Below are 24,469 nucleotides of genomic sequence, written 5' to 3'. Positions count from 1 at the left end.
TGACCTTGAACTTCCACCACTCAAAATGAGCAGCTTCATGAGAACGCCGCTTTGATTTTTTTTGGACCTTTGACCTTGAAGGATGACCTTGACCTTGAAGGATGACCTTGACCTTGAACTTCCACCACTCAAAATGTACAGCTTCATGAGAACGCCGCTTTGAATTATTTTTTTGACATTTGGCCTTGAAGGATTACCTTGACCTTGAAGGATGACCTTGACTTTGAACTTCCACCACTCAAAACGTGCAGCTTCATGAGAACGCCGCTTTGAAACAATTTTTTTTGACCTTGAACGATGACCTTGACCTTGAATTTCTACCACTCAAAATGTTCAGCTTCATGAGTTACACATGCATGTAAAATATCAAGTTGCTATCTTCAATATTGAAAAATGTGTTTGTCGGAAACACTATATCCCCTTTCTGCGCTGCTTTGAATTTTTTGTTTGACCTTTGACCTTGAAGGATGACCATTACCTTTCACCACTCAAAATGTGCGGCTCCATGAGATACACATGCATGCCAAATATCAAGTTGGTATCTTCAATATTGCCAAAGTTTTCATAAAATTAGCGATTTTGGCCACATATACTTGACCTCTGACCTTGCAGGATGACCTTGACCTTTCACCACTCAAAATGTGCGGCTCCATGAGATACACATGCATGCCAAATATCAAGTTGGCATCTTCAAACTTGCCAATGTATTCATAAAATGAGCGATTTTGGCCACATATATTTGACCTTTGACCTTGAAGGATGACCTTGACCTTTCACCACTCAAAATGTACAGCTCCATGCGATACACATGCATGCCAAATATCAAGTTGCTTTCTTGAATATTGAAAAAGTAATTGCAAATGTTAAATTTGGAGGAAACAGACCAACAGACCAACGTACAGACCAACAGACAGGGCAAAAACAATATGTCCCCCACTATAGTGGGTGGGGGACATAAAAATGAAATGGAAAATAAAATAACTTACCGAAATGCCGTATGTTGCGGACACTTACTTCCCAGCTAGTGCTCTACTCGCAATGCTGTAAATGTCCGTGTATGTCAAATAGTCTGCATCTGTTAAACGTGTAATCGCACAACAGCGTTTACCGCAAAAGCGAGAACTATGCTTTCCATGAACTCGAACTGAACAACTTTTCTTCAACTGACCAATCAAAATAGACATAAATCGATCATGTATACATCACCCGATATCGTACGACTACAAGCGTGAATTACCGAGGCCTTAAGTCTTACTTTACAGAAAAACACATAACAATTTACAAAAATATGAAGATCGAAGTTTCTTAAAACTTAACGTATTTAATCGTGTTTTGGCTTAAAATGTATCTTCTACCACACTGAATTATGTGCCTAACAAAAACTTGCTTAAAACCCCTAGTATAACCAACCAGGCAGAAATTATTGAAAACTTACTTAACTTGACAAATGTACAGTTCTATACAAATTCGGCCCGATAATTAACATAAAATGACACAGAAATGGGTTATATCGTTACATTGAGCAGACTGTGTTTCTTTCATCATACCATTCCTTATTGAACTATTTTTGCATAAATGGTTTCGTTGGTCGAGAATTCTAAATGGTTGCCGCTGACAAACAAAAAGGTTTTACCGTAGCAAAAAATAACTCGTTGAATTCTTGAATGACGAGAAGTGAAGCGGTAATGTTATATATAAGTTCAATGCGTAATGTTATTTAGAAGTTCAATTTCACTGAGCAGTTTTTTTTTTATTGTTTTTGAATCATTTTCTTTAGAATAAATCAGTTTCTATACATATTCAAAACTTTGGTTTCCAGTTTGAAAACGTTTTTTCCTCAACTTTTAGTTTTGAGCATAAATCACAAACAACACGCACATTGATATCTATGGTTACAGGTATTGTGTTTGTTACGCTTTTTTTAGGTTGATTGAAATCGATTTCATAGCCACACATGACCCTTTTACATTGAATAAAGTTAATCAGGACGAACGTTGAGCTGTACGTATGTACCTACAAAAGCTCAGAGCATTCAAGAAGAACTAAAAATCCAGTTGCTTGACAGAGTTGTAAAAGAATTCTAGCAGCAGCATCAATACGTATCTTTGCTATTTCGTTGTAAATTTATTCATTTACTTGGGTTTTCATTGGTTGATAAATCATCTTGATACTTGTCAAAATTACAAAATCATATACGTTGGAAGTTCTATAGTTAAAGTCAAATATTATTAATGTTAATCCTAGATTATCAAATTTTAACATATTCGATTAATGTTTTTTTTTAAGTCAAAGTGAACGTCAGCTTTTGAACTACTTGGTAATCAATAAGCGTGGCAAATGTAAGCATCAGTGTTGTGTGGAAAGACGGATTTATCTACTTTAATCAACACAGTACCATTTTTGTCTTAAGTTATAACGGTGCGATATTTTTAACTTGTAATTAAATAATCATACATTCCTCCGCGACATCGTCCTGATTTTCGTTGCAGTATCTGTCCATTTATGTGTTTACTTTCGAAATTTGGTACTCGATTAAAGGATGTATTGCTCCTTACCCACGTTTCACAAATTCAATTATATCAAACTGCTGTAGGTGTTCAATAAAGTCTTCGTCACTTCATTTCCGGTTCAATCCATTAATGTTCCGCGACAATATTCGGATGGCATTGTTCTTGTGACGTCCCTACTGGTTATCCATGGCGGTGTCCTTCGCGGCCATGTATGTTTACTTATGTACATCGTCGTTTCGTTTAACATCTCGCTTTTCTCGTCTTCCTTTGCATGCCGCAAAATGTCATAGAGCGTAACTTATTCGGCAGATACAGATACGCTGATTGTTTTTTCTTAACGCCGTTGCTGTGAAACTTACTAAAAAACACGCGCTCGAATTCGGTCGCGGTCTTGACTTTAGTTGAAACCGACGATGATCGGGCGTGGTAGGTTACCATTAGCGCTTCTATTTGTTGCTGGGCGGTAAGCGAAATCCAACTTTATGCCATCGTGTATTTCAAACACTGTATGGTTGATATATTTGCTTTGCCTATACAACATTCATCAGTTCCAGCTTAACTGACAAGGTTGTTGCGCATGGACTTTGTCTCTATTGTCGAGAGGTTAGGTTTCTGTCTTCTTCTCCCGTTCTTCTAGGGTGCGATACTTTTACGTTTAAATACGATTTGTTAAGATGCCTTATGAGTGAAACATCGGTGTTTTTATTAATTTTCTAGCCCAGCAATTAAGCACAGGTCTCCGTATGTTGCACTCGGAAGTCTAAGCCTTTGACATTCATTTCCAGATCCTATACCTTAGCGGCGATTGAATTATGTGTATCTTCGATACGACCTATATACTTCGTTTTGTTTTGGTGCATTTAATTTTGGACAAGATTTCAGTTGCCCATGGTGGTTGTATCATGGTACCCAATCCGTATGGGGATTGTGGCGTTGGCGGGGTTTGACCGTGCTGCATTGAAGAAGACCCGGAGGGCAAGCGGTCTGTACAAGAGTGCCCGCAAAAGTCTGTAAAAATAAATTGAGATGGTTTGCACTGTTTACTTTTCTTGTCGACATGATGGTCATTTTTGTTAATTACCACGCTTCTCGATTTCCCCGTGCTGTCCTCCAATAATGGTGAAATTGTTTTCCTCTTAGATTTCCTACCACTCGTATTGATAGGAGTCTTATCTTTGGAAGGCATCAGCAGCTTGATACTAACTATTAACTTACATCCAGAAACTTAGGGATTACTTACTGGATAAAACATCTCAAACTGTGTGTACCCCTAATTGAAAGTCGCGTGATTACTTTTCACGTTTGTTATTAACGCAATAAACACCACTTAGTCCAAATGTACCTAATGAATCGATTCATTGGTAAATCTTATCGCCTTTGTTAGTAAGATAAATATCTGCAGTTAATACGCTGTTATGAGAATTTGGCGCTCCTCTGGTCAAAACTTTGTTGATCAGAAGCAGCAGATTGAGTTAACTTTTATTTTAAGTTTTAGTTCTGATTTATATTAATATTGCCAAAATGGTGTGCTGTAGGTATGCTTAAATATACCAATATCAAATAAATCCTATTTGAACAAGCTTTAACATGGCACTTGCGCAATTTACCTAAACTTGGCTACGTTTGCATGAGTCATTAAATAAAAATATCTTACAATATATACAGCCAACTACAGTATACAGTATTCATACGACGCTTTCATGTGCTACAATAAAGAAGACCCGGAGGACAAGCGGTTCGTACAAAAGTTGATAGAGAAGCTAGAAGGTAGAAGGGGACTACGACTTTACGTTCCAGGGCGTGATGATATATCGGGTGCGTCCGAACACATCAACACTGCTAATCAAATCGAGAGAAGGTTAGTTATCATCGCTGGACATTCGGGTCAGTTGTTTTGTTTGGAAATAATACCATTTCACGTTCTCTAAAACGTATCAGAATAAGGACATGATTAGCTTAGTTAGCCCCATGAATATGGGATCTTACTTTTATGTTCAACCGATATATGCTGACAATTATATTCAAGGGGCCGTCCAACAGATTTTGGCATGTATTGAAGCCTGTCATTAAATTCTTTATATTGATAAATTTAAACATTTGACCTAAAAATCTCCAGTTTAAAAAACAAGAATACAAAATAATAATAAATAAAAAAAGGAAAAAAGTAACCCTTAACAGGGCTCGAACCGCTGAACCCTGGAGTCCTGGAGTAAAAAGACTCCCGCCTAGACCACTCGACCATCCATGCTCATGCTTAGCGTGGATGTATTTTTAGCTCGACTTTTATATATGAAATATATATAGTGGAGCTATCCTACTCTCTCCGGCGTCGGCGTTAGCGTTTGCGTTTGCGTTAGCGTTAGCGTTGGCGTTACCGTGAGCGTGCAAATGTGTAAGTTTGCGTACTACCCCAAATATTTTCAATGTCCCTTGACATATTGCTTTCATATTTGCATACTTCCTTACCAACATGACCCAAACCTATAAACAAGAGCAGACAACTCGATCAAACATTGTGTAATAATTATGGCCCCTTTTCCATTTAGAAAATGCAGCAAATGTTAAAGTTTGTGTACTACCCCAAATATTTTCAATGTCCCTTGACATATTGCTTTCATATTTTGTATACTTCTTAACCAACATAACCCCAACCTATAAACAAGAGCAGACAACTCTCTCAAGCATTTTGTAATAAGTATGGCCCCTTTTCCACTTAGAATATGCATTTTATTGATAAATCTATGTTAAATTTTGCGTACCACCTCAAATATTTTCAATTTCCCTTGACATATTGCTTTCATAGTTTGCAAACTTCTTAACCAACATGACCCAAATCTATAAACAAGAGCAGACAACTGTATCAAGCATTTTGTAAGAATTATGACCCTTTTTCCATTTTAATATGCATATTACTTTTTTTACATTGCCATAACTTCTTTATTTATGATCAGGTTTTATTAATACTTTGACAAAACAACACTTCCCTGAATACCACAATGGATTCCACCCAAACAATACCCCACGCCCCAACCTAGAATCCCTGTCCTCCTCCCTGCCTCCCCCCCAAAAAAAAAATATAGTTTTTTCCTTTTTTAATTTTTTAAATTCATCTAATAAATGACCACACCCCACATTATAACCCCCTCTCAACTCCCCCTACCCCCAAATATTTTTTTACCCCTTTTTAAGTTTTGAAAGATCGTGTAATAAATTATTGAATATGAACAATTTCCACATGATGGCTTTCGTTATACTGTCAAGCACTCGAATAGTCGAGCGCGCTGTCCTCTGACAGCTCTTGTTTACCTATATAAGCAATCCACGTAGTTTACCAAAATATAAGGACATCAACATTACTTTCCAAATTATTCAATCGTTTCGCGTCGCACGACGCTTAATAATTTTCAGGTTTTCAAATTGTCAAAAGATGTATATAATAGATATTTAAGAGCACGGTAAATGGTCAGTACTTCTATTTCGTTAAAAATATCATAACTATAACGAACATTTTCGATTCTGAATCAACTTTTTTTAATTTTGTCAATTTACCAAAACGTGAAATCTGTTGAACGGCCCCTTAAAATATGTATCGAGTTCTAGTTGCGACGTTTTAAAAATATGTCGTTTATTTTCATAACATTAAATTGGTTGTACTGGATGAATTTGACAAGAATGCCTTTACTTATTAGCGAACTCATCCATACTAGCACTGACACTACCTCAAGATCCTGAAACATTTATACTTATAAGATAATCTGGTACTCCTTTAAAAACATTTGAGGCATGAAACCAAATAGCACTCATATAACAATTGCGTTCAAGCACAGGACCACTGGAAGATTGCGCAGCAAAGAAACCAACCTATAAACTGAATCTACATGTGATTTTTTTTTCGAATTACATTTTTTAGGAGTTTTAAGATCAAATGTGTATTTAGCCTTTGGAGCATAAATAGCTTAAACATAGGAACATTAATTTCTTCATTAAGTCAGAAACGTTATAAAATATACGACACACATAAACTACTAAACGAAAGGGAAAGAAGAGCACAGAACCGTAAAATTCAAAGAAAAATTATGAAGATGCAATACAATTATGTTCTTACAAAAATCATTATTCATCAGCTTGTTTCTTAGACAACGGAATGATGTATGGCTTATTAGATGAGATTATGTGCATGTAATATGCATTCTTTACGTTAATATTATTTTGAAAACTGACGAAATGTACACAAGTTGTTCTAAAAGTATCTCCTTTGTTTATTAACGTCGAAATATTAAAACATATCAGCTTAATGGGAATGATTTAACGAGCAGGGTAAGAACACTTTATTATGATTATATCTTCGTAATGTATTGAATTAATTCCGAATTTCTGGCGATCGGGACATTCTTACAAGAAGAGATCATATAGGACATGTCTGATTTCATTTTACCTATATAAACTGTTTCTTTTTTAACTGAAGCTAGAAAGCAAGATTATTATAAAAATTAAATTAATGTTTACGTTTATCAGTATGTAAAATCAGGAGGTTCGAAGGCTAAAGGGTACTAATCTGACGCCATAAACTATTACATTGTTCTGAGAAGTAAGTATTCACAAGTTGCCCGCAGCAGTTAAGAGCGAAAATCTATCGACCCTCTTGCGGTCATGTTTTTCAATGAACCATATTAATTTGTGAACTTGGCCGAGATATCATTAATAACATGCGAAACATTTGATATCTCGAGTGTTCACAAGCTTTTCCTATAATTTGACCAAGTGACCTTTTTTTGTGGCATCTTATTATCATTTTGATATAATTGAGACAATCTGTTGACTTAAATGGAGTTAAATGAGTATTGGTTATTTGAAGTCTGTGGTATTCAAATTCAATGTAAAGATGTTGACGACGAAAGGCAAATGATGGACGATCACAAATGCTCACCATGAAGGTAATTTATTATAATAAGCTAGAATTCATTCATGGACATGTTCTTTTAACCGAACAGGTCTACACCTAGGTAATTTGTCTTTTGCACCTGTCATTACTATAAATTAAATGTATAAGTTGATTAACAACTATATTTTGAAGTACGAGTGGCCATAGTAGGTGCCGGTAAAGGTTTGGAATAAAACTCCGTTTAAAATTGAGCTATCCTGGAACTGTTTTGTTACTGGTCACACTACTTAGCATTGGTCTAACAGGTTCATGTGTAAGTGATATTTGAAATGCGTATTACTATTTTTTTTAAATCTTACGTTGTGAAAGGCGAAACAAACACAAAATAATCAAACTTATTTTTATTTTATTTTTTCTATTGGTGTACCGACCTGCATATAATAAATATATAAAGACTATGAATATGTCCATTTTTTTAATATCAGGTGCCAAAAAATGAAAATCGTCATGTCAACGTCGTCGCCGTGGTGTAATGGATATGGTGTCCGCCTAGCGACCGGGAGTTGACTGATCCGATCCCCACCGTGGGAGCGTTCTTTAGACACCCCCCCAAAGACACCAAGTACTGGTTCTAGGCCCAGGAAACGGACTCGAGAGCGTTTATATAAGCCCTAGGCTTTCGATGCAATCGAGCTAAAATAAATAGGTTTAAACTAAACTAACGTCGTTTTATTCAGAGCCCGTCTAACGACTTTTAAGAACGATGTGCACAAGGTTCTAATAATTCTTGACACTTTTCTCTTGACAGATACGTATTTAAACTTTAACTTATAATTATTTACATGGGAAAAGCCTAAATAAGTATTTATATCACAAGTGCAATGTTAATTGTGTTAAATCTATAATTGTGTTTCATGCCTTGATTTTGGTCGCTAATTGTTGTTATATCGTCAATAATTTAGCCGTCGGGAGGGAACGGTTGATCGTTATCATCAGGACGGAACACTTATGATCTAAACAATACCGACATTGAGGAAACATGGGTTCGCCTGACAACGGCTTCAATAGTGTCGGTAGGGCAAGAACTATATTTGGGAACAAGCAGTTATCAACGCTTGCGAAATCTACATATCCAAAGGGCAGCAGACAAAAAATGACCAAACAGGACGCAAAACGGTAACTTCATCTCAGAATGTTCAGACTCCTAGCCGTTGTGTACTTTCCATACACTATCCATCTGGGGACTATCAAAGTACAAGGCCCGACTTACAATTACTTCAAAAGAGAAAAAAAGAAATAGATCCACCTAAAACAGGTACACAAATAGAAACGCCTCCGGTGCAAGAAGAGGAAACAAAACCCACACAGGTACTTCTTAATAAAGACAACACCAATTCTGAAGCGCGTGTACAGTAAGAATAGGAGAACCAACTAACAGCGGCCCTTTTGAAAGAGTGGACTCCTTTGCAATCAGACGACCCGAATCTATCTCGACCAGACAGCTCGAATAAAGCCTGATAAGTCACTGACATTTGAGACGTCTTCAAATGATCAGCGAACTGAAACCTGTAAGTCCATACCACACGAATCTCAAGATCACGAGGGTGAAATTGGGCCCAGACAAAAATATTTAGTGAAGTCATGTGACCCTTAGGTACAGTAACGCGTCCCAGAAAACCAGGAATAATCACAGACTGACGAATCTAGCATATTGTTAGAACATATAAGTAAACATGTTTATTTATACTCAAATAAATGTAACGAGACAATTTTAAATATCGTGTTATTTAAATAGACAGAATACATTTACAAAATGAACCCATAGAATCATTACGTCGCCCGTTTTACATGGATTGGAAAAGTCAAATAAACATGTTGATATCCAGGCAAAAATATTTTATTTTATTTTTCATCATCAACTGTTTTATATGCAAACCTTCTCTGATGACTATAAATGTAATACTAACCAGCTCCTAAAAAATAAAGTTTTACTTACATCTTAAATAAAGTATTGCAAATAAATGAAGAAACATCATTCACAGGATATATTTGTTCGTCACACGAGCTTTCAATAATGTCGAGAATTATACTTTACAATTACTTGTATCATTTACATAGTACTACATACTATGTACTGTTTTTTTTTTGGGGGGGGGAAGTGTTTTGCTACACCACAATTGTATTTTGTTCTTTCAACTATTGCAAAATGTATTTTTCATTTTATGTTGTTTGGCCTTCTTCATTATTTATGTGTACGATTATCGAATAATTTCCTATTTTATTGATGTTTCCAGTATATGTAGTATACGTTGTTTCAGTCTCTATGATTAATATATTAAAGTATTCCTAAATATTATTTTCTTTTTAGCGTTCATACAACATTGTTATATACAGATGATATCGACAAATTGACACATATCAGTTTTAAATGTAAGAAATCCAAATGTTATTCAAATAAATTTGAACCGATATCAATAATCAATGGGTAGTATGGTTTAACTTGTCTCTTTATACATCGTTCTTTGTCAAGCAAATCAATACCATCGATTGGCAATATTACACTTTGTGAATTTATAGCGATTGAACATTTAGCTGTATGTATTCTATAACGGAATAATCTTCAAAGTTGTGTGTACGGAAACACCGACACTAAACGTATATATAATGCCATATAACAAAGTCGACATTTGGCACGATGGATTAGTTGAAAAGAATTTTAAAAATATCATGGTATAAGAAGAAAGACGTTGATATGGCGACTTCAGCACAACCGAATGTGGTTTGTTGTCCACATAAATATGTCGATCTTCCTGTTAGCGCTTTGGAGATGAAGTCGAGATTGAGGCTGGCAGAATATCTAGATAAAAAGGCAAACCGCTGAAGGTTGAACTCGGCAACATTCTTACTGACATTATGAATGACTTCACTGGTCTCGTAACGCTATCAGGTCAAGAAGACTGTCGTGATATCGTCGAATTTAAGGTATGCATTACTGAACTAGCAGCAGGAGTATTTTGTCTGTTGCCGTAGCTGCATAAATTTATTTAACAGTATGTAATATGTTCACATGTTTAAAACCATCCTTTATACACTTTTTAAACGTTAACATACGCGTTTCTTTAACATTTATAAAATCTGGCAAATTTACAACCATAATTCTCACACGTTTTAAATTATCTTATGTATGATTTGGAATTTTCTATTTGATTACCATGACAATCGCAAGAAAACGAGAAACTTGAAGGACCCTTTTGTTCCAAGGATGGCGTTTTGCAACATTTTGTTTTCAGACCAATTGAAATAAAATATAATCATTGAAATAATAACCGCATTAAAAATTGTTACCGTATTTGCATGTAATATAAATTGGGGATTTTAATTTTCATTATCAACCCATAACTCTTTCACAAGATTCGTGTGAGTTGTGAAATATCATTCAATCCAACTTCTCTGACGCTAGTGTAGTAGATCTATTTACATCTCGGCAAGTTTAAAGCATTCTCGATTCACATGTCTAATTGATAAACCCAGATCAATTTAATGTTTGCTTACTACCGCAGTCTGTATTTATGTCAGTATGTCGCGGGAACGAGTCATCAAGTAACGACAAAACACACTCGAAATATACTGCTACTGCTTACCCGTGGGAACGACTTAGGAACGAACTCGTGGCAACGACGTAATCAATAAATCAGCATGCAAGCGTGAATCTGTCCGATTAATATCGTGCACAACTATGTTAACCTCCCTTGTGCCAGATCTTTAACATCCGTTTAACAGAATGTGTTATGATTGGTTGATTTAGCCATAACCACGAGTTAGTTATCTCGATTTATTTAGTTACTCAGTTTAAGGAGCAAACAAGGAAGAAATGTCATTCTAACTAGATCATAATTCGTTCCGTCGCTCCCAAAACTTACTTACTCGTTCCCATGGCTTATTTATCTCATTACTATGATTAGATGTGTCGTGAGAACGATATTCTTAGTAGCGGGAATAATTTAAAATAAAACATAAATATCTATGCCGACTTGGCTGAGATCAAGATCGATGTTCTTATTGGTTCCGCAGTAAGTGCCCTCCCCTGCTCTAAGCAATTTAAGGCAGAGGAACCACTAATGGAGTCAGTCCATTTAACAATTGCAATCTCGAATTCATTTTGCTTTCGATTACCTGTATTTAAGAATCCCGCTTTTGCAAAGCGAATTAAATTGAATATTTTTTAAAATACCAAATCAAAGCTTGATACATCTGTTACAGTCTATGAAATTTGTTAATACAAATAAACGGCCGACTTCGCTTTGTCTTAACAAGAGTAACATAATCACATGTATCAGGGCAACACCATTTCATTTGTAACGTAACGAATATTTGCGGCATCATTGAATACATATAATATTCGAAATGTTTATCAACGCAATAACCCAATTTTCATACAATCTTTAAAAAGCAGTCACGCTAGATCATCATTTCATTGCCTCGGGTATAACACGTCAAAAAATGTCGGACACTCCGTGTTTGTATCATACCTGACGAGTACTTGTTTAACGTATCATATTAAGCGTCAAAACATCGGTCAATTCAGTGGTATACATTCGTTATGTGTTCGTTGCATACGTCGTATGAACTTTGCAATTGTTGGACTCGTGACTTTGCACACGACCCGTAAGAATTTTCACACGTTACAATTGAGTGTTTCATTGTATATATCTGTATTTTGATTTAGGTAACCTAGATAGTACCACGCACACGGCCGGATATTGCCGTCACACAATTTGTTATTTTCATGGGGCCGATAGGCTGCCGCATTTAGCTTGTAGCTTAGAATATTTTACGAACATTGGAACACGTTACGTTAGAATTAAATCAAAAGAAATAAATCGCTATGAAAACAGAAATGGACTTATCTGCGTTTATTGCGTTTTACATAGTGTACTTTGTGTTTCAATGACTATGGGGCATATTTCAAAAAAATATTTACTTAACTAAATGCATGATTTTTTTTATATTATCATCAATGTGTATGTACTGTTTATATATTTGATCATATTATCATCAGGCAGTATTACATATATGATACACGTTTCCATCGACACGTATGGCTTTAGTAATTGTAAACTTGATTTATTGTTATCTTATTAGTATTGCGTACATACGATTGTGTTTGTTTTCCATAGAATCAACTAAAAAGTCCGACCATAACGTTAATCGACCGATGGATTGGCCACGGTGTCACAATTGGTAAATTCTGGGAATATCTGCTGATTCTTCAACGTCATGACGTCATTCAAGAATGCAGTCCAATGATAAGTAAGCGCCATTAAAATCATGTCATATGTCATAGAGTAAATTAGCAACTCCTTATGTCTACAAAATCTCAAACAACCTAACTAGTTTTATCACTTAAACCTTTTACACGCATGACAGGTTCGCGGCGTTGGTCAGGTGACAAGCGCAAGTAACCGCGCATTTTCCACTTGACCACCAGAACATAAACACCGTATATCTTTGACATGTTGTTCTGCGTTGTTATTTCATGTTAGAAATAAATCAATTTATAAACTTTAATATTTGTATTATTATATTGTCTTTTCTAAATGCAACGTAAGTTATTAATTGTATTTATTGCATAACAAGATTGCCATGTTTTTATAAATGTTATAAATGTTATTGTTGTTTAAAAATGGTGATTAATGTAGGCATTTGCCATTTGACCACCAGTTCATAAACACCGTATATCTTTGATATGTTGTTCTGCGGTGTTATTTCAGTCCCTTACAACGAACCCTAAAATATATTTGCCGAGAGCTACGTCGACACATGCAAGAGTCGTCTACTCTCATATGTTATACCAAACTACCGATAAACTATATGCATGTTTGATCTGGTCATGTACATTTTTGTAAAATTAATCCATGTTATATAAAGTTACTCCTTTTCCATAAGGCTATATCAAACATGAAATTTCTTTTGAAAAGACTAAACACGGCGGAAAAAGATGACTTTAACAAACATTTATCGAACGGACCTTTAAATTATAAATCAATCAACAAAGAACTTGTATTAAACATTCCTGCTGTCGACGGAGCTCTCGGCAAATATATTTTATGTTTCGTGTGAAGATATGGATTTCGTATGTTGAGATTTCGTAGATATAATGATTTGTTAATTTATTCTACGACACCTGTGAAATTACACACATGCAATGTTTGATCCTACGTTTGCAATTAAACTACTTAATGTATTTAATGATTAATTTAAACGAATATACCTTACATATTTAGCTATTTGTTCAGTGTCAAAAGTATCCTCATTTTAATTTCCGTTAAATAGCAAGATTGACTAGAACATATTCAATATTATACATGTTGGTTACCTATTAACGGAGCAAAAGTTTTGCCTATTGAGCATAAAAAGTCACTCATTTCAATTCAAATATGTATTTTTATGGGGTGTTTTAGGTGAAAATATTCACTTTAATGTGGCGGAAAAATGCGTGGCTAGATTTGATAATTGAATACAAACTGCAAAATTTGTAAAACGTTATTGTGATTATGTATGCGATAATTATGAATATTAGTAAAATCATGAATACATATTTTCAATTCTAGCGACATATATTTATACATATATATCTCGAGATATATATTGAGTCGATTAAATGTCTTCCTTAACTTTTTGAACAGCTTATAAAAACAGTTTTGTAAATTCATACATATGTAAGTAAGCATACCTTGAAAAAATGATACTGTGCACAATTCTATGAGCAGTCGATATTCCAACTACATAGATACGTCGTAATAACACGATGTAAAAACTAATCTAAGACATCTATGGTGTGATATCTAATCATTCTTTGTATTGTTCATTTACAAGGATGCTTCTAACAGCTGTTCTTACTACTGTGTCCACAATTTATATGAGAGGAACTATCTCGTCATATCAACCTGTAAATGTATTTTCCAAAATGCATCCAAAAAAATTCTTGATATCGAAAGTAGTTCTTAAACATTTGCCTTAACATGGTATTTTGACTTTGAAAAAATAAGAGTAAACTAAAGTATTGAATTTTGATTACAGTGTCCGTCGATTACACTATTGCTGACTAGAATTGTTAAAAATGCAAACCAATTCAGTAATTCTTTGAACATTTAATGTGCTTAATGAATATTAATCATTTACAGTGACTTGGTATCGACGCATTAGAAAAGATATTGAATTGATCGAAATTCAAACCTTATCTTGATTTTGTCAAAATAAATATTCTGACGTTGTATCATCACGATAGAGTTATAATTGTAGCTTTTAGAGTATCAACACGATTTTTCTATGATTTTTGTTTTGACTTTGCTTTCGATTTCTTTTGACTCGGATTGGAACTTTTGTCTTTATAACTAAAAAATTAAACATTCTGATAAATAATCATGAATGCAGAATATGAAGTGGAAAAAAGGTTTTCCTAAGATTTAATCTTGGCAAAAACAATGTTGAGATACCCATGCAGAGCATATTCTATTAGAAAAGTCATACATAAAACGGTAAAATGATATTCATGTTTCACATCTTCTGATGCATTCAATTTATACTTTAAGTGAATAATAAATCGGCAGCACATATAAACATAAAATAATAATTTAAATGATGCATACAACACTAGTTAATCATAACATCTTTAGTGTTCCAAATAAGTTATAGTTAAATTAAACTTAATTTAGCTATAATTATTTTAAATAGCAAAAGTAAACGCTACTATAATAGTGATAGTATAACATAAAGTCAAACAGATCAAAAACGCAACTTTGAATTCCAAAAAGAAAGTTGGCACATTTTTTTTACTCCCAATTGTAAGTCTTATTTGGACATTAGAACGCATCACAAGTATTAAAATTGAATTATCCATCGAATACATCTGATGATTTATTTCAGACACATTTTATTTGGAACGCTCTCCAATTATCTTTCACACTTTGACTTACCATGGTATTTAGATTAACTAGTGTTGGATAAATCCATTTCCATATTGTCTGTTTCTGGTGTGCTGCTGCTTTTTTGTGTATTTGTACTACAAAACTAATATAGCAGTGTGGCTTATACTGATGCCAGCTGAGAAGTTTTGTAATGGTTTATTTCATATGTGAACTTTACTGACATACTTTATAATCAGACTATACACAACTAATGTAATAATGACCATTTACGAGTTCTTATAATAGTGCATAGCTAAGAGGATTTTTTTTCCAGTGAGCGATTGCCAGAATTATGCCGACCAAATAAAGAATCCTGCCTCGGCTCGGAAGAGTCCAAAATATAATGGTGAGGATTTTTTTTATTTATTTATAATTTCTAAATAGGTTGAATACAAACGTATGATTCCATGGTTTCTGCACCTTTTTCGATAGTAAATCGTAGCTATGTGGACCCCTTAAACAAGTCAGTCGATGTTCAGCAATTTTAGTCTATATGGAATAATACACCATATAGATATTTCTGCAAACGAGAGATACATGCACTGCACTCAACAGTACTTAAGTATACTGTACTGTACTGTACTGTGCTGTACTGTAATGTTATGTTATTTTATCTATATTATCTATTAAAATGTACTTTATTAAACTCTTATGTACTGTGTCGTTCCGTAATGAGCAGTACTGTACTGTTATGTAATGCACTGTTTAACACTGTACTGCACTGTACTGTACTGTAATGTTCTGTTATTTTATTTATATTATCTACTACAATGTACTTTATTAAACTGTAATGTACTGTGTCGTTCCGTCATGAGCAGAACTGTACTGTTATGTAATGCACTGTTTTTAACTGTACTGTACTGTAGTGTACTGTAATGCTATGTTATTTTATCTATGTTATCTATTACAATGTACTTTATTAAACTGTTATGTACTGTGTCGTTCCGTAATTAGCAGAACTGTACTTTTATGTAATGCACTGTTTTACACTGTACTGTACTGTACTGTTGTGTACTGTAATGCAACGGTATTTACTTTACATGTATTATAATTTACTTTTCTATACTGTACTGTACTGTGTCGTACCGAACTGTACTGTACTATTCTGTAATGTAATGTAATATAATGTATTGCACTGTACTGAACTGTAATATACGGTAATGTACTATGCTATAATGTACTGTGCTATACTAAGTCACTATACTATACCGGGCCGTACCTGTTACGTATCATGATGTACCACATCATTTCGAACCGTAGAATACTGTACTGTACTATATGTGCATACACACAAATATATGTTTAAGTTGTTTCACCGGTAGTGTACCAACGAAATCTTTATTAAACGGAATGGGATCACCTTAAATAGAAGATAATAGTATTATTAAAATATAAAATACTTAAACATGTTTTTGGATCCAACATCTTTCGTTAAAATTTCGTAAAAAAACAGTCAAAAATAATAAAAAAAATTCGTATTCGGTGTCAATGAAATCAGCTTACAAGTGATAATATATCAAACGTCTTTTACACAAATCCATGATTTTTTGTGTTTTTTTTTTTCAAATCAATTAAGATGAAATTTAAAATAAGATGTGTATGTACCATATATTAAATTTCAAATATTTACATTCCAGAACTAAAACAATACCTTAATGTATATTTAGTATGGTGTTTTCAATACAACCACATACTTTAAAATTGTTGTATCAACTTATTATTATGACGATATCATATTATAAACACGAACACAGTTTATGTAAAGGTTAATGATGCTTTAAAGACATAGTTTCATATCTATAAATTTTCTCATTTCGAATGATAACGTATGTTGTCGGTCAACATATATAATGACCCGAAGACATACATTTTTACACGACACGCAACTTGGTTGTTAACGATTAATCTATTGTTTTATTAATTTATAGTAATGCAATCTAAAGAAAGGTCAACATAAAAGATACCTAGGCATAACATAAAGCACAACACCGCCATCGGAATTCACGAATTTAAGGGGAACATTTTCCTGTTTATTCATAATAATGATGATTGATTTTGACCTTTAGCTTGTGTTGACCAAAATGCAATCATAACACTGGTCTATTCAGCCAAATACCTCTATTCAAACATGCTTAAAACAGATACATTCAATCAACTGGACCAAATGTAATACCACGTTATGTCTGCAATAAGACTTCCTACCTATACTCATTTTAAATGTTATTAAGTATGTACAATTGCTACAATCAACCAAAAGGTCTAAACTGTAAATTTGTTGCTTATTTGTTAAGTAATCGTTGTGTATCAGATCGAATTTGTTAAATCGTATAACATTATTTACCAATTGTTCTTCCTCTGTGCTTTAATATCCATTTTTTTTGTATATATTCATGCTTTTTACACTTGTTTTTCAGCTATTATACATGCTGACATATGTTAATACCAACCACATGTGATATTGAAGATGTATATTGAGCAAGTCAAATAAAATGTCTGTCTGTCTTTAGGTTTGTCTGTCTGATAAACACTGTTTTCATTCTTACTTAGATGAATCTTTGCTGACCCAAAATACCATCCAAGCATAGGTTATTATTGAAGCTGCTTTATTCAAGGTTTAAACAAGGATATATATTTCAAAAAGCTATAGCTGTGAATACCGTGAGCAGTATTACATATTTTTGTATCGAGTGTAACCCTTAAATAAAATGATTGATTATCGTCATTTTACTATTCCCGTTAATCCAAAATTGTTCTGGTGGGAGGAAGGAGGGCCATATGTTAAATGTACAGAGTAAACTATACAAAACCGTCCTATTTGTAATTTTTATAAAAAATATTATCAAAATATTATCAATCATAATCACATATGTCATACCCAGATATATACGCAAATACATTATTGCAGACATTGATTATCGGCGTCCATCTGACAGTATATGTGTTTCGAGCTCTGTTTCACCTGTTATTAAAATTGCATAAAATGTAGAACGTTTATCAGCACATTGAACTTTTTTTGTCCATTTCAGATCTTTCTGATTCTTCTGATTCTTCTGAAACGTGGCTGAGTAAGTATTGTGAACATTTTACATGATACTCCTTAAATAAAGCGGTTGAATACAAATACTGTATTATACTAGTAGTATAAATCACAGGGGGTTAGCGTGTGGCTATGATATTAATTAGTGAAAACATCATTTTGAATGATAAATAGTCATATTATAACGAAAAATCAACTTTTCTGAAAACAAATTCACTATCAAATATATAAATATAAATATAAATATATATATATATATATATATATATATATATATATATATATATATATATATATATATATATATATATATATATATATATATATATATATATATATATATATATATATTTATATATATATATATATATATATATATATATATATATATAACAAGGTATTCAACTCGAAATCCCCCGAAAACAGGATGCATCGCTTTGAACAGCCATTACTTCATCAATTTTGCAGTGATTTTCACGATCTTGGTATTATTCAACGCATAAATGAATTTCCTTTCTGGAAATGTACATGTCTTGCAATATATTTACAAATACTGGGTCAACTTTTAAGAAATAACACGATACACAACTCGCAAGACACACTTAACATCGTTTAAGGAATACGTTTTAAATAATTTAAGTAAAAATCATGATCATTAATTACCGTGACAATAGAAACACTTTTTAAGCTCAAACATTCATGGGTAACCAACGTATATGCAGAACTTCTAAGGTATTGTAAAGTAAGCTACATGACTTTTTACAAATTAGCAAATTTTCGTAAACGTAGTGACATGGGTACGTTTCTTGTTGAAATTGAAACATTTCGCTTAAATTATACATAAAACTGATTAACTATTACATATATGTACTCGATCATAATATGATTTATAAGATGACTAAGAGAAAATACTTTATAATCTTATCAAAAATGGTAGACTAGGCGAGCAAGCTATGTTTGGACAGTTTCTTTTCTACAACAGACTATATAATCCATCATTCCTATAGTTTCATCCATTCCTATAGATTTTGACACCCACATACTTTGGAAATAATTGCATAGTTTAATAAAACAAATCAGTTATGTATCTTTATACAGAACAAAAATGTTGTTTTTGGTTAAAATCTGGACATGTAAATGTATTGTAATATTTTTACAAATACTAGGTCAACTTTTAAGAATAAAACGATACAAAACTCGCGTGACCGACTTAACATTGATTAGACAGGATCTAAGACTGAAAGCTTCACGGAGTAAAGGGCATTTTACCTGCAAAGTTCACGGACCTCGATACTCTAATTCAATAAAACGTATGAAAAAACATTCTTACCGTGTTGCCGTTGCATTATGCATCAAAACTAACTGTCCAGCGCCGTTTGAAACCTTTGTTTACATACATTTCAACTAGCTGAAATTTAAAACACACGAGTGATTTCATTGGTCCAATGAGAAGGTGTGTCTTTACACCTGGAGATTTCATTCATGATTCCTGTCTGATCGCTGTTAAGTAGGGCACGCGAATTGTGTATCGTGTTAATTCTTAAAATTTGACCGAGCGTGTGTAGAAATATAACAAGATATATACATTTCCAGCATTGCGTTGAATAAGACGGGGTTCAGGACATCGCTGCAAAATTGATTTAGTAATGGCTGTTCAAAGCGATGCACCCTGATTTCGGGTTATTTCGATTTGAATCAATACTACCAGGATTCTTATAAATTCCGAAACGTGTTTCGACAAAGGCATTACACATTTAAATTTTGCGTTTAAAATGTATAAGCGAATCTTTAATCATATCAAATGTTAAAAAAATAAAAAACAATTAACATCCAAAAGCTTATCTTTACTACCAAATCAGGTATGGCACAATCCTGTCTTATGTTTTTTGTTGTTGATTCGAATATGGATTTTCGCAAGATTTTGGTAGTACTTTATTTTTTTATTTTTGACCGCTGCTTCCTTTGCAGTATCGCCTTTATGGTAACGTCAGTGACGTCGCACTGATGATAATGCTGTCCGACATATTTGCATTTGATGTGAATTCAGAGTGCAGTCGTTACGCAAATAACGGCGAAGGACAATAAACCATCAATACCTTCGCCGTTTTGTTGATCCCAATGTCAATAATCGTGCGCCGTGGTTGAAAATCGCCGGATGTAACGTTGGTCTGCATGAACGCGAAAACGCGTATTCGCACTAAATCAAATCTACGAAGAAAACGAACTTTTACAGCTAGTATGCGCTCAGGTGTTTCAATTATAAAAAACAAAAAAATATTGAGGCATCTCGATGAAATTTTTAAGTCTATTAAAGGCACCTTAACCGGTGCCTCCGCTGCAGTCTTGCTTTTGTGCTGACGTGTTGAAATCACTTTGCATTCTAAATCATATCCCTTCGTACCTGTTTACGTATGAGAACGGAGTGGGATATCTAAAACATGTTTTGTATTCAGCTGACATATAGTCTTGACCAAATGTCAGGGTCAGATAAGACTTCAAGAACTGCATCAGAGACATAAATTACAAATCTTTCGTTAAACATCGCCAATAATACCAAATAAAAAGCTGTGGTATACGAGAATAATCCAAATTTAAGTATCCAAAATCATGGCGTTTGAATAAGGAATTCGTAATACGTGAATTCCTTATTCAGAAGCCTGTATTTGGGACGATCACTTTTGGATATTTTAGATAAGATATCCAATCTTCTCAAACTGTCAAATGAATAATAAATAAACAATACAGTTGTATTGAAAATTCCTGTGAAAACACAAACATAAAAATTGTGGCTGTCGTTGTGTATTTGTAATTAATTATCTACTGAATGTGGGTATTGATAAATAGAAACAAATATACATAAAATATAGTGTATGTGGTAAGTGTCTAACGTATCATCAGTTTATTTTCCTTTAGTTACCAAGGCTGCCCTGTAAATACTCAATAGCAAACAGTAGTTTATGACATATTAACAAAAGAAAATGGTATTTAATTCTCAGGATATACAGGTCACTCAAAACAATACTAAACTGCATTATTAATGGGAAGGTTTGAGAACAAAAGCAGAAACACTATCATGTGAGACATTAGAGAAATTCTTGGTATTTATATAGTCTTCAATTTAAGGCAAGAGATCTATGACCTATAAAGTATTGGGTTATTAATATGACACAGAATTGGAATTTTAACAATTGAAAGGGGGTATACATGTTCTCTATTGTCAACACAAACGTTTTTTATTTAATCAAGAAATACATATTATTTGACGAATTTCATTTATAACAAGATATGTGTTTGTCAGAAACACTATGTCCCATTTTGCGCTGCTTTGAAGCTATATATTTGACCTTTGACCTTGAAGGATGACCTTGACCTTGACCGTTCACCACTCAAAATGTGCAGCTCCATGAGATACATATGCATGCCAAATATCAAGTTGCTATCTTCAATATTGCAAAAGTTATTGCAAATGTTAAAGTTGGCGCAAACCAACCAACAGACCAACAGACCAACAGACCAACCAACCAACCAACAGACAGGGTAAAAAACAATATGTCCCCCACTCTAGTGGTGGGGGACATAAAAATCTGAACGAATGGACATGTACACAATGACCGAATATCTGTGTTATATCAGCCCATTTTGTGGTGGATAGGCTTAGCGGTTTCTGTCTCTTTAACTTTAACTATTGAAAACACATTACTAGAACGGATTCATGTTCTTGTGTAAAAACACAGGTTCCAGGTTCCAGATCTCAGTGGTCGAAGGTTCGATCTCCTGCTCAACCCTCACTTTCGTAATTGTCTTCCGCATTACACGTTTACTTACGGTGCAATGTACTCTGTAATTTATATCGGGAAATAAAGACCCAGAGTCGCGTCTGAAACAAGGCTGCTCTTGTATCGCTCATTATTCCACATAATCCAACTAATACTTGTTCTGGAGGCAATTGACATATACGAAATTCCCTGTGGAAACAATATACAACACATAGAATGTTTATCCTAAAAACCAATTATGTTGAGGATATATCTATAGGAATGATATGAATGATCGTTCTGCAGGGATCCAAACATATTGACAGAAATCGAGTTTAATCTGACAGGGTCGCACACATTATACTATGACGAAACGTTAACACTCTAAACAATATAACGTTCTTGGAAATGAGTTTTATTTTATGCGCATGGAAAAAGTCAGAAAACAAGTTTGTGTACGTACATCCGTTCTTTCAATGTATATCTTTATCTTTACTTTAAACTGTATTTCACCTTGCAAGCAAGGCATAATATGTGTTCAGCTGTCTAATGGTTCGACAATATTCTTTATATTTTCTTATAATCTTTGCAATATGTGTTCGTTCGATCTATGTGTTTTGTTTGGGATTTATGTTCACATTTGACAACAATCATGGTTCAAGAGTTAATAATGCACAATTAGTTGTAAATGTAGAATCAACTGCTAACATATCAACACAAAGCGGATATCTTTACTTTATACATATTTTAACGTCGCTTAAAACTACAATTTCATAGCTTATGATCAGCCTCTGTTTATGATGCACATTTCTAAATGATGTATACTGTATAGCAAGTACAGTATTTCTGATCACGGCCGCAAAACCACATGTGAATTAAGTATACAATATTGTGAGCCATAGTATAACCAGTATACAGTATTTTAATATCATTCCTCCATTTCAAATAAAACAGTACGTTCTAGGTTTAGTAACAATTTGATCGTGTGTTAATTTTATCGAAATTATGTACCGAAAAGTTACAACAAATTGATCTATTTGTTCGACGGATGTTTTGCCCCATACTTTTATTACGTAATTTAGGGGAAAAAATAGAACAAATTCGCATCTTTATAAGACATAAACGTCTAAATATTACATTCAACTTCCCAGTTTTTCACGAACTCTGCTTTATCCTCTGCGATGAGGTCCTCATGGACTATCAGTAGTATTCCAACCCCTAGTGTGTCTCTGTCATTTCTGAATGATTTGTAATGGCTTGGGAGGACTTCGCTTGATTGAATAGCGTCTGAGGAAGGTGGTTTTCCAGGTTTGATCCCCTTTAGCAAGGATTCGGTCCCGAACACTATGTCGGGTTTAATATATTGTAAGGCTGCCTGTAGCTCAGAGCTCTTTCCGCCGCCAAGGCTTCTGCAATTTGCATTCATGAAACGAATATTCCTTTTGTCTGAAACGCATTAGAGGGATGAGGTATTCGTCTTAGATGTGCTGGAGGAAGATTAGTGTCTGGGTACGCTTGAGGTACTTCGTCTAGCTGTTGGGCTACTGACGTGAAGTGGACTAAATACAGAGATTGACAGACACCACAGCCATTACAGCATAAGGCATCATAGTGTTCCCACTTGACAGGTAAGTCCACATGGGAAGATATGTGAATTTGTTACTGGGCCTGGGTTAGATTCAATATCGCCACATAACAGGAGCAACGAAACGAGAAGGGTTTTGTTCTTGGCAGGGTGGGCAGAATCAGCATCGTGGTACCGGTGTTTTACTGTTCTGGCAGTTAGGCCGGCGAGGAACGATGGCAGATGCTTATGAGGTGGATGAAGTTTCGTCTGGTTACAGCTGATGACGAAATTTGTTTTTAGCAGCTTACCGAGTGTAAGTTCAAAACCATTCAGACTGCTTTTTGGCTTCATGCTCATGTCGAGTGGGTGGGGAATGTAACAAGGTGGCTTCCAGGCAAAGTACAAGCACAGAAGGGAACGCTAACAGGACATAATAGGGCTAATCTAACTTACAACAAGTGTATGTACGCGTTAATTGGGAGAAAACACGCGTTAATAGTAATATAAATTAATTAAATTAAAGAATTTTTCTTCCGGAAAAAAACACGCGACTTTTTCTTCGCTCATGCGAACACCAACAATATATATTATTGTTGTTGTTAAACAAATACTTATATAAAAATATGTAACATACATTTCATTCAAGACACTATACATTTAATCACTTAAGTTACAACGTCTTTTTGTGGATTAACAATTATATTATAAGTAAATCTAAAACCATACCAAATGGATGACACAATCAAAAACA

The 24,469-nt window shown here is 34.1% G+C and overlaps 1 protein-coding gene across 1 annotated transcript; it reads left to right on the top strand.

The window, feature by feature from the left end:
- Positions 1–9,931: 9,931 nt before the first annotated feature.
- Positions 9,932–23,999, top strand: LOC127852693 (uncharacterized). The gene is made up of 5 exons (XM_052386643.1): positions 9,932–10,374; positions 12,570–12,702; positions 15,634–15,705; positions 18,386–18,424; positions 23,851–23,999. Exons 1-5 carry the CDS (start codon positions 10,306–10,308, stop codon positions 23,997–23,999), a joined length of 462 nt encoding a protein of 153 aa, XP_052242603.1. The 5' UTR covers positions 9,932–10,305.
- Positions 24,000–24,469: the final 470 nt, after the last annotated feature.

Source organism: Dreissena polymorpha, chromosome 12 (assembly GCF_020536995.1).
Source record: "Dreissena polymorpha isolate Duluth1 chromosome 12, UMN_Dpol_1.0, whole genome shotgun sequence".
NCBI lineage: Eukaryota > Metazoa > Mollusca > Bivalvia > Myida > Dreissenidae > Dreissena > Dreissena polymorpha.
This window is presented reverse-complemented; position numbering and strand designations above follow the sequence as displayed.

Coding starts and splice junctions, on each gene's coding strand:
- LOC127852693 (XM_052386643.1), top strand. CDS start 10,306: ATGAATGACTTCACTGGTCTCGTAACGCTATCAGGTCAAGAAGACTGT. Junction 12,703..15,633: donor AGAATGCAGTCCAATGATAA/GTAAGCGCCATT, acceptor TTTTTTTTCCAG/TGAGCGATTGCCAGAATTAT. Junction 18,425..23,850: donor TTCTTCTGAAACGTGGCTGA/GTAAGTATTGTG, acceptor GCCACATAACAG/GAGCAACGAAACGAGAAGGG.